Raw genomic sequence first — 12,530 nt, 5'->3', positions numbered from 1 at the left:
CTCTATCTCTTGTTTGGTCATAAATTCTTCTGTTCTCCAAAAATCTGAGAGGTAAACTATTCCTTGCTCTCCCAGTTTGCTTATAGTAACTACCTTTATATCTAAACCGTGAACCCATTTTGACTTTATTTTGGTAAAGGGTGTGAGATTTCTGCCATACTCATGATGCCATTTTAAATGGGCTGATTAAGGCTATTAGAGTGCTAGAAATCACTGCAGTGCAGGTCAATTTGACTGATCCAGTAATTGAAGAGACATTGTAAACAGACTTTGTGATTTTGGATCATAAGAACTATACTGTACCCTTTGAGAATATATATTCTCAGAATATGTACTCTACCTTCCAGTTGGCCAGAGCAGGGAAAATAGAAAAATATCAAATAGCTTGTCAGCATCTGACTTAGGAAGGCTAAAGAGTGTACAATAACACAATGATATTTTGGGCTTTATGCGGTTGGGATCTAGACAATGATATAATATTATGTAAGTTAAAAATGAGTCCTAGGGTATGGAGATCTAATGAGAAAACTGCTGGTGCAGTCTTGCACCAGCATTTTCTCATTAGATGTGTGTGTGTGTGTGTGTGTGTGTGTGTCTGTGTGTCTGTGAGTGTGTGTATGTTTGTATGTAATATATTACTGGGGTGAGACAATATATAGAATAAATATTAAAGATGAGTGTATCTTTTTCATTTTAGTTGGGCAAAAAATGATCTTGTGATTTTAAATAAAGAAACAATTCTAATTTTTATAGAGAATGATATTATAAGATATTTTATTTTGCTTGTTTCTTTCAAGATGTATAATTATATGCAAATTAAATCTGTTATTACATTTTATTTTTACTATCAGATATATGTGGTAGCAGATATTAGATAGGTAGTTCATGGGGTGAGGCTTTATATATTAATATATACTTCATATATTACTATTTATATATTATATATTACTATATATTAGAAAATTTTGAAATGAATCATTATACAATACCTGTAAGTCTATGCACTTTAAACATTTTTTGAATAAAAGAAATAGAACCATTTTTCTTAAAGCCTTGAATCAATTATAAGTTATTGTTATTATTTGTATTATTATGCTTAGAAAACAGGTTTCAGCTACCCTTAATCCTACTGGGACAAGAAGAAGTTTGTCGCTTTTGTTCATCATGTAATTTTGGGCTTAAAGAATTTAATTAATGACAATAACTTAGTATCTATATTTATTTTTCCTCATTTGGCAGTTAAAGAATTTGGATAAATTCTTGATTTTTTTTCTCTTAGTTTTAATGCAGAGCACAACACCAAGAATGAACATAATTGACTTTAACTGTTTTGATCAGACTGCTTAGTATTTTGCATTTGTCTTTGTTCCATTGCAGCTTATGAAAATAACTAATTTTCACCAAATTTAGTATGCCATTCATGGATATCAAATATATTTTTAAGTTGGGCATATGGGAGCAAAATAGCAGCCAGTAAAAGTTTTCAAGTTGGGTGCATCTTCTGTGATTGTATGTAGTCAGAGCTATACCCCTTAGAAGGTGACAAGATGCTTAAGTAGTGCACGTCAAGCAAAACATTCCTCTGTGTTTTGGTATTGGCAGGGTAAGGAAGAAGTTATCCTTCCCTTGCATTTCTTCTATGTGTCTCTTCCTTCAAGGATCTCTTCAACATAGTGAAAGATCAGAACCGCATTATGATATTGGGTGTGGTGTCAAACTGTAGACAGATAGTGGAGCAACTAGCTGGATGCAGATTACTTTTTATTCAGGCTCTTTCAGGTTGTTGCTCTAATTTGCTGTGCTGCATTGTTTGTTTTTCATCTTTCACCTACATCCTTGGATTATATAGTAGTTGTTGGTTTTTTTAAAACTGTCTTCCAGGACTGTCCTTAAGTTTTGTGTCAAAACTTAGCTCCTTACCATTATTTAACTTACTTGAGTTGTTTGTCACTCCCAGGATCCCTCACCCAAGCACATACTCTGCTCTGATCTTTCTGGAAATTTTTAAGCTACCATTACTCCTCTTCTGAATGCCACTCTTGAGGCTTCCCAGTTATCTGATAAGTATTTCCTGTAATTTGATCCTTCTTTTTCCCCAAAACAATTTCTTTTTCAAATTCTTCAAATCTCTGTTATGTCGGAGGTTCTCCTTCAGATAAGAGTTGGATTAGATCACCTCTGAAGTTTTATTCTCTTCATTCTACCTGATGAATCTCTGATCTCTTTCCACCCACCCCCATTCATGGGCTAGCCATTTCAGAATTAATGAAAGGAATTTGTTATTTAGCTAGATTGAGAATGTAGTCTGACATTCAGTCCCTTCTATAAAATAGATCCAGCCTACCGGTTTAGCTTATCTCATGTGTTTCCAGTGCAAACATCCCCCCCACCCTCCCCCCCACAGCAGGTACTATACCATTACCTGGTATGTCCTTCCCCCTCCTCTGTATCTAGCTAAGTTCTACTGGAACAAAATTTTGGGAAAATATGTTCCATTTTTATTTCTTTAGCAAAAGTTTCTGGTGAGAATTTAAAAGACTTATTTTTGTGAGTTTTCTTTTTTTCCCTCTCTTTTTGGACCAGACCTATTATTTCATTGGATTAGAGAACTCCTGATAAAGGAATTACCTCTGCTAATTTGTGCCTGCTCTGTAACTTTATTGCCCTGGGGCATTGACAGCTTAGTGATTTGCCTAGGGTCATGCACCCAGTAAACTTATATAAAGCATTATATATATCTTAAAATGGTATATTAGGTATTGTAATTATAAGTGCTTTCATATATGTGTATGTGTGTGTGTGTATATATATATGTTTATGTGAAATAATTTAGGAGAACGCTATTTAGCACTTATTAACACACATGGCTTAGTACCTGCATATTTAAGTGCCTTCCATAAAGGAAAGCTGTGGGAGAAGATTCCACTGTGTTTATTTTTTGTTGATTTACAAGGGAGAAATTCATTCCTTGGAAAAGCAAAGCATATCTTTAAAAGATATCTTCCAAGAACTTTTTGTGCCTATGTTAAAATTATACAAAATCCTTTGATAAATGCAATCACAGAGATAGCTATTCTGATTATTAACATAAAAAAATGAGCAAAATAATGAGATGTATGGAGAAAATAGCTATATACATGAAATTATATGAAATATTAAAGAAGTCCTTGCAGCATTTAAAAAATGCACAGAAGTGATATTAAGTTATATTAAGAAGGAGACACAAGAGAAGCAGGGCAGGTTTATTACTATTGTGTTAAATTTAATATATATTTCCCAAAAAAATGTATGTAATAGAAGTTGACAGTTTCATATGCAAGCCTTTTCTGTTTTTTGTATGGTGAAATGTTCATATTTGTTATTGTTAAGTGTATAATAAATTTTTTTAAAAAAAATTTAATTTATACTATAGAATCAGAAATTCTAGAAGGTGGAAGGAATCTTCTTAGGCGGTTGCCTGGCCCAGGATACTTCTCTGTCAGAGATTTAGAGCTGAGTAGGACCTTGGGGTTATCTAGACCAACCCTTTCTGGGTTGATAGGAAATATCTGAGAAATGTTCTTATTGGTTAAGTGACTTGACCAGGATCTACACATCTTTGTACTACTAACTTTGTGCCACTAACAACAGGTTGCTAGCTCTTTCCCTAGTTAGTAGTACAAAATAGGAAATAGAAACTTAGGTATTCTGTTTTCTGGTGATGTATTCTTGACTGTATACCTTATTGCCTTACTCTACTACGTGACATTGTCTTCATTGCATAAATGGGGTAATTGCTGTTGTTTGGGGGCTAGAGTGGTTGCTTTTCTAACAAAGTGTGGCAAAAGCATTTACCATTCTGTTGAATTACAGTACACAACATAATCATTGCTCAAGTATTTACTTCCGTTTACCATTATAATTAAAGTGATCAAGTAGAAAATGTTTCCCTTCTAGAAAGGAAACATATTTCTTAGTTTGAAAATGTGTTGTCTGATGTAACCTCAGTATATAGGTTATACTTTTTATAGAAAAGAAAATTAGTAAATTGAGTCTGTATGACTAATGCTTTATTTTAAACTTAAATATTAATTTAAATCAGGACTTTAGAAATATCCAAAGGACTCATCTTTTCCCTTTTTGCATTAGCAGAGCTTGGGGTCATTGTTTGCTGTTCGGGTTGTGGGATTATCCAACATCTGCAGCTACTTGTCCCCACAGGACAGCAGACCCCTCTTTCACTGGGCTGTTGAAAGGTAAGAAAACTTATTCTAGACGGTGCAAGAGAATGAGCAGTATTTGACTCCAGGAGGCTCCTTGGTGGGGGTAGAGTAGGTGCAGTTACCAGGATCTGATAAACAGAATCATGTTCCCTCCAACTTATCCAGTGTTAAATGTGGTCAGTTTGGTCAAAATATGGTCAATTTGACTATGTCCTCTTGTTCTTTCAAGTAGTTGTAAGGATCCTTGCTATATCATAATGGAAGTCTTAAAACCTCAACCTTGGATAAAGAAAGGAGAGGAAGAATACTTAAGGAAGGTCTTATATCTTGGATGACAACTCAGGCAATATTGTGCAAACCGAACTTCTGCTTTGGCATAGGGAAGAACTTACTGTGAACTAAAGTTGAAGATGTCAAATACAGACACACTTGCTATGGCAAATGGGCTATTAAATGGATTGGAGGTCACTTCACTGAACCCTTTTAACAGGGATCACCTTTGTTCATTTCTCTTAATAAACTTCTTATTATACTTCAACAGATAATACAGCCAAACACATAATTTTGTACTTTATCCTCTTGAGTAGGGAAGGTGACATGGTCAGACTTGCGCTTTGGCAACTGAGTGGGAGATAGTTTGGAATAGGGGGAGATTTGAGGCAGGAAGACCATCCAGAAGGCTATTGTAATAAGCTAGTTATGAGGAGATGAAAACCTGTGTCAGTGTGGTGGCCTGTACGAGTGGAAAGAAGGAAACATATGAGAAATGTTTTAAAGGTACACATGACCTTAGATTCTAGATGGAAAGTAAAGAGATAGGATTAGATGGTTAGGAAATAAAGCCTGAGGCAAACAGCAATATGTTTGTGGGGCTGGAGACTGAGCTAGAGCTGACTAAGTGGCAGAGGCGGGCTGAGGCAGCTAAAAACTAGGATGTGAGTTCCCTATAAATGACAGTGGTGGAAACGAAACCTCATCCAGCAGCAGGGAAAGAGGGAAAGAGCTAGCCACCTGTTGGTTTTTCTCCCCTGGTCTTGCAGCCATAGGGACACAGGATTTTTTTAAATTAATTGGTTAATTTATTTTTAGTTTTGAACATTCACTTCCACAAGATTTTGAGTTCCAAATATTCTCCCCATCTCTCCCCTTCCCTGACCCCAAGATGGCGCACATTCTGAATACACCTTCCCCAGTCTGCCATCTTTTCTATCACTCTCCCCGAGTCCCTTTCCCCTTCTGTTTTCCTGTAGGGAAGGATAGATTTCTGTACCCCTTTGCCTGTGTACCATATTTTCCAGTTGCATATAAAAACAATTTTTAACATTCATTTTTAAAACTTTGATTTCCAAATTCTCTCCTTCCTCCCTCCCCACCCATCCTCATTGAGAAGGCAAGCCATTATACATATATAGTCATGCAAAACACTTGCAATAATAGTCATATTGTGAAAGATTAACTATATTTCCCTCCATCCTATCCCGCCCCCCTTTTCTGTTTTCTCTTTTGACCCTGTCCTTCAAAAGTGTTTGCTTCTGATTACCCCTTCCACCAATCTGCCCTCCCTTCTATCATCTCCCCTCTCTTATTCCCTTTCACTCGGTTTTCCTGTAGGGTAAGATAGATTTCCATACCCAAATGAGAGTAAGATTCACTCATTCCCTCTCACCTCCCTCCTCTTCCCTTCCGCTTTAAAAGCTTCTTCTTGCTTCTTTTATGTGAGATAGTTTACCCCATTCTACCTCTCCCTTTCTCCTTTTCCCAGCACAATCCTCTCTCTCACTACTTAATTTTATTTTTTAGATATCATACCTTCGTATTCAACTCACCCTGTGCCATATCTATATCTATATCTGTATCTATTACCTCCAACTACCCTAATACTGAGAAAGGTCTCATGAGTTACAAATATCATCTTTCCATGTAGGAATGTAAACAATTCAACTTTAATAAGTGCCTTATGATTTCTCTTTCCTGTTTACCTTTTCATGCTTCTCTTGAGTCTTGTATTTTAAAGTCAAGTTTTCTATTCAGCTCTGGTCATTTCATCAAGAACACTTGAAAGTCCTCTATTTCATTGAATGTCCTTTTTTTCCCTGAGGATTATACTCAGTTTTGCTGGGTAGGTGATTCTTGGCTGTAATCTTATCTCCTTTGACCTCCAGAATATCATATTCCAAGTCCTCCATTTCCTTAATGTAGAAGCTGCTAAATCTTGTGTTATCCTGATTGTGTTGCCACAGTACTTGAATTGTTTCTTTCTGGCTGCTTGCAATATTTTCCCCTTGACCCTGGGAACATTAGAATTTGGCTATAATATTCCTAGGAGTTTTCCTTTTGGGATCTCTTTCAGGAGGTGATCAGTAGATTCTTTCAATTTCTATTTTGCTCTCTGGTTCTAGAATGTCAGGGCAGTTTTCCTTGATAATATCTAGGTGATTTCTAGGCTCTTTTTTTGATCATGGTTTTCAGGTAGTTCCATAATTTTTAAGTTCTCTATCCTGGATCTGTTTTCTAGGTCAGTTTTTCCAATGAGATATTTCACATTGTCTTCTATTTTTTCATTCTTTTGGTTTTGTTTTATAATTTCTTGATTTCTCAAAGAGTCATTAGCTTCCGTTTGCTCCATTCTAATTTTTAAGGAACTGTTTTCTTCAGTGAGCTTTTGGACCTCCTTTTCCATTTCACCAATTCTGCTTCTGAAGGCATTCTTCTTCTCACTGGCTTTTTGGACCTCTTTTGCCATTTGGGTTAGTCAATTTTTTAAGGTGTTATTTTCTTCAGCATTTTTTGGTTCTCCTTTAGCAAGCTGTTGATTCATTTTTTTATGATTTTCTTGCATCATTTCTCTTCCCAATTTTTCCTCTACTTATTTGCTTTTCAAAATCCTTTTTGAGCCCTTCCGTGTCCTAAGGCCAATTCATATTTTTCTTGGAGGCTTTGGATATAAGAGCTTTGACTTAGTTGTCTTCTTCTGGTTGTATGTTTTGATCTTGGTCACCAAACTAAGAGTCTGTAGTTTGAGTTTTTCTGTTGTTTGTTCATGTTCTTAGCCAGTCAGTTGACTTTTTTAACTCTTTATTAAGGTAGAACTCTGCTTCCAGTGTGGAGGATGTACTATCCCAAGCTTCAGGCATTTTGTGCAGCTGTTTTCAGAGATATTACTAGTGACTTACAAATTTTCATTTCTTCAAAGGTGAGGTGTTTACTTCTTTCCTAGCCTGTGCTCTGGTCTGTGAGTGACCACTAGCACTCTCTTCTGTCTTGGAACTGTAAGAAGGATTCACTCTGCACTGCCGCCACAAGCTGTGCCACACCAATGCTCCTCCTCACTCCAGGACTGCCACCCAGAACTGTGATCTAGATCCAAGTATGGGCAAAGCAAGAGAATCCTGCCTCAGTGCTAGCAAAGAGATTCTTACAGTCCCCCTCTGATCAGCCACTAGATCACCACACCATCTATGGGCCAAGAGCTTCTGCTGCCATGGCCAGGCTAGGGCCAGGGTTGGAAGGTGCTCCTCTCTCACCCAGGTCCAACAGACCTTTCCCACTGACCTTTCAGTTGTCTTTGGCGTTTGTGGGTTGACAAGTCTTTAAACCACCACAGCTGCCCGTGATTCAGTCTCCTGAGCCCTGCTTCAGGTTTGCTCTGGTCCCGTCTTTGCCTACATGGCTCACACTGAACTGCATTCATCTCCCACCTTGGAGCCACAGACCTTTCCTGTCAACCATCCAGGTTGTCTTGGGCTGGAAATTTGTTTCACTCTGTCTTTTTGTGGGTTCTGCTGCTCTAGAATTTGTTTAGAGTCATATTTTACAGGTATTTGGAAGGGTTTTGGGGACAGCTCAAACAACTCACTGCTTTTACTCTGCCATCTTGGCTCCACCCCTGGGACACAGGATTTTAGAGTCAGAAAGAATCTGAGAGATTTTCTAGTCCAAACAGTACCTGAAAAAGGATCCCCTTTGCAATATACCTGAACAGTAGTAATCTGGTCTTTACTTTAAGAGCTCACATAAAAGGAACCCACTAGAGAGCTCTAAATTATTTTTCTATCAAGCCTAAATTGTCCCTTTTGCAATTTCTACCCACTGTTCCTGGTTCTATGCTGTAGGCCCAGAAGAATAGCCCTAATCCTTCTTCCATATGATGGGCTTCAGATACTTGGAAGAAAGCTATTTTGTGTTCTTTGAGTCTTATCTATGTAAAATAATTCAAGTTTAATGTGTTAAATACACATAAATGTGCCCCAGAGTTCTATGGTCTCTTCTCTTTTCTCTATACATTTTTTCTATGATTTCATAGCTGTCATGGGTTCAACTGTTGTCTGTATGCAAAAGATTACCAGATCTATATTTCTAACTTTGATCTATCTCCTGAGCTGTATTTTCATGCATCTCCAAACCTGTATTTCCAACTACCTAATGAATATCTACAAGGATGTTCCATAGGAAGTTCAGACTCAACATTTCTGAAACAGAGTTCATTATATTTTCCCTCAAACCTCTCTCTCTTCTAAACTTGCTTTTTTTCTGTCCAGGGTATGACCATCCTTCTAGCCACTGGGTTCAAAACCTTGATGTTTCCTTAACCTCTTACCCTTTCTCACCCCATCTGATGCCAGATCTAGTTACCATCTCCATACTATCTCTTGCATCTTTCCCTTTCTCTCCACTCATGTAGCCACCACCCTTGGTCATTACTCCCTAGTTGATCTCCCCTCTTCAAGTCTCTTCATTCAAATCATCCATCAGTCAGCTGCCAAATTAATTTTCCTTATGTACATATCCGACTATGTCATTTCCCTACTGAATAAACTCTGTTGGATTCCTAGTACTTCTAAAGTCAAATAGGAATTCCCCTATTTGGCATTAACAGCTTTTCACAACTAGCCCCAGTCTTCCTTCCATCTTTGTTACTCATTGCACTTCTTAGGACACATTCATCTCTTCTTCTTGCTGTTCATCATACTCAGCATTCAATCTCTTGTCTTTGTGCTTTTATATAGACTGTCCTCCATGCTTAGAATACTCCTTACTTACTTTTGCCTCTTAGAATCTCTTGTTTGTTTTCATCAAAACTCAGCTCTGTGAACATCCAGGCTCTGTTTGAAGACAAATTGATACGAAACTTACTGCCTTCTAAGACAGACACTGCATTTGTTATTGTTAGTCAGTTCTTCCTTAATTAATCCAAAAGTTGTTTCCACTTGGCTTCAACTCATTGTTCTTAGATACTCAAATAAACTAATTGGAAAAAATACATTTCTTATTTTATCTAATTCTAAGTCTATGAGTTATATTGTTGAGCAGGATATCTGTTTTTCTTAGATAATATACATTAAAATCAATCACCGAATATTTATTAATCATCGACTATGTGCTTGGTACTATGCTAGGTGCTGGGGATACAGACATAAAAAGTAAAGCAGTTATCTTCAAGGAGCCTGCATTCTGTTGGAGTATATGACTTGTACTTATATAGTCTAATTAATAAATTGATTATAAGTTACCTAGAAACTGCCTCTCAGTATCTTAATTTGTGTCCCAAATTTTAATTTGAGACCCCAAAACATCTTTAGTACCTTCTGAAAAGGAATCCACCTGACAAATGAAAATCAACTTTTATTGGTAGACATTTAATGAGGAGATAGGCTAAAAGTCTTTAGCTCCTCCTGCTGAGATTGTGGCTTGATCATGAGACTCAGCAGCCTCCAGCAATCTGGGCAGGGGAAGCCATCTCCATCTGGACTTCTCTGGCTAGTTTTCTCCTTCATGAGCTAGGTCACCTTAAACTCTAATGGAGGAGACCAAAGACCAAGGGTTTCTTCCCCTCAGGGTAAGGCTCACCCAGACTGGATTTTGTTTATACTCTAAGTAGAAATTGGGTCTCCCACTTGGGTGGAGTCCTGCCCAAAATTGACCATGTATGTTCCTTGAGGAGTAGGAGCAATCTCATCAGTCAGCCATACCCTTCAGAGACTGACTGACCTTAGCAAGACTTGGGCTTTTACAGAAAATGAAGGAAAAAGGGTGGATCACAACTAAGAATTAGTTATTAACATAATATAATACTAATTTTTCCCAAAGGTGTGGGGAATATAAGATAATTAAAGAAGGGGGACACTAGAATTGATGGGATCAGGAAAGGCATTCATTATCTGCAAGATGGCTCTTGAACTACGTCCTGGAGCAAAAGATGATTCAGTGAAGTGAAAGTGAAAAGAAAATGTATTATAGGTATGGAGCATGGTCAATACAAAGACCTGGAGATAGGAGATAAGCTGCTGGGTATGAGGAATATAGAAGCCATAAAATGCATCTCTTTGTTGGCTGGATCATAGGGTGTGAAAAGGGGAATTAATATATAAAAAAGTTGGATAAATAGGTTAGGACCAGATTGTGAATGACTTTACATGACAAACAGAAGAGTTTACATCTGATCTAAGAAGAAGAGTCGTGGGAGTTTAAGGAAGATCACTTTGATATCTCTGTAGGAGGGTAAAATGCAATAGAAAAGTTTGAGCAGGGACTCCAATTAAGGGTATAAGTACAAAATGGTGAGAGTCTAAATAAAGAGGGTGGATGAGAGAAGGGGTGAAGAAATAGGAGGTGTTGTGAAGGTAGAAACAGCAAGATTTGGCAACTACTGGATTTGTTGGGGAAGAGAAAATGAGACATCAAAAAAGAAAAAATGAGACAGGGTCTTGAACCTGGGAAACTGGAAAAAGTAGAAAAGCATAGAAGGAGAGTGGATTTTGGGGAGAAAGATAAGTTCTGTTTTGGACATGTTGAATTATTATTATTAATTTTGCTTTTTGGTGAGGCAATCAGGGTTAAGTGACTTGCCCAGGGTCACACAGCTAGTAAGTGTCATGTGGCTGAGGCCGGATTTGAACTCAGGTCCTCCTGACTCCAAGGCCAGAGCTCTATCTACTGCACCACCTAGCTGCCCCTGGGCATGTTGAATTTGAGATGTCTCTGGGACATCTAATTGAAGATATTGAAGGTCTAATTGGTGATGTGTTGCTGAAGCTCAGAGGAGAAACTAATGTAAAAGCTCTGTGTGTGTGTGTGTGTGTGTGTGTGTGTGTGTGTGTGTGTAAAATCTGTGAATCATCTGCAAAGAGATGATAATTAAATCCACAGGGATTGATAAAGTCACCAAGAGAGTAAAGAGAAAAAGCATAGTATCAAAACCATAGAGGCTAATAGTTTTGCTGCATGCTACCTTAGTCCGAGTACACATATGGAATATTGTGTTCAGTTGTGGAAGTCATAGTTTAGGAAAGACAATCATAAGCTGGACTGTATCTGTGCAGTGATATACTTGGAAAACTTACCATATGAGCATCATTTGAAAGAACATTTGGGGGAGTGGAGCCAAGATGGTGGAGTGAAAGCAGTGACTTGCTTGAGCTCTCCCCCAAACCCCTCCAAATATTCATAAAAAATGGCTCTAAACAAATTCTGAAGCAGTGGAACCCACAAAAAGACAGAGTGAAAAAAATTTACAGCCCAAGACAACCTGGATAATTGATCAGAAAGGTGTATCGCACCAGGCTGGGAGCGCAGCACAGTGTGGTGTGGGTGCACAGGCCACAGCAAACCTGGAGCAGACCTTAGATGAGTGAATTGCGGGCAGCTGTGGAGGTTTCCAGACTCCTTAATCCACGAATGCCAAAGACAACTTAGAAGGTCAGTGGGAAAAGTCTGTTTCTCTGGTGCTCAGAAAGGAAGGCGGGGTTTCAACTCCATTCCCCAAGAGTGTGGCCCTGGGGGAGCCGCTGCTTCCCAAGCTTCTGGCCCACAGACTGAGGGGGAATCCAGTGGCTGATCAGAGAGGGATTGCAGGGATCTCTTTGCCAGTGCTGAGGCAGGAATCTCTTGCTTTGCCCGTGTTTGGATCTGGGTCACAGTTCTGGGCAGCAGTGCTGGGGCGAGGAGGAGCGCTGGCATGGTGGAGCTTGTAGTGGCTGTGGAGAGAAACCCCTCCTCACAGTTACAGAACAGAAAGGAATACTTGTGGTCACAGGCCAGGAAAGGAGTAAACACCTCGCCCCTTATCCTACCACCTTGGAAGAAGTGAAAATTTACAGGTCCCTACAAGTATCTCTGAAAACAGCTATACAAACCCCTGAAGCTTGGGACAGTACACTCTCCACATTGGAAGCAGACTCTTACCTTAACAAAGAGTTTAAAACTCAAGTAATTGGCCAGGATCATGAGCAAGCAGCGCAAAAAGAGTCAGACTATATTATCTTACTTTGGTGAAAAAGAAGATCAAAATATACAACCAGAAGAAGACAACAAAGTCAAAGCTCCTACATC

The 12,530-nt window shown here is 38.3% G+C and overlaps 1 protein-coding gene across 2 annotated transcripts in view; it reads left to right on the top strand.

Moving 5' to 3' along the window:
• Positions 1-12,530, top strand: part of USP43 (ubiquitin specific peptidase 43) — a 119,219-nt gene that overhangs the window by 85,381 nt on the left and 21,308 nt on the right. Inside the window, exon 9 of one of the 2 annotated variants that reach the window (XM_020966742.1) lies at positions 4,132-4,235. In XM_020966742.1, coding sequence (XP_020822401.1) covers positions 4,132-4,235 — 104 coding nt within the window. Of the gene's footprint in view, positions 1-4,128; positions 4,236-12,530 lie in introns of both variants that reach the window. The other variant, XM_020966741.1, reaches the window with a different exon arrangement.

The sequence above is a fragment of the Phascolarctos cinereus genome, unplaced genomic scaffold (assembly GCF_003287225.1).
Source record: "Phascolarctos cinereus isolate Bilbo 61053 unplaced genomic scaffold, phaCin_HiC Scaffold_5;HRSCAF=322, whole genome shotgun sequence".
NCBI lineage: Eukaryota > Metazoa > Chordata > Mammalia > Diprotodontia > Phascolarctidae > Phascolarctos > Phascolarctos cinereus.
The sequence above is the reverse complement of the archived record's forward strand: the minus strand, read 5'-3'. Positions and strand labels throughout refer to the sequence as shown.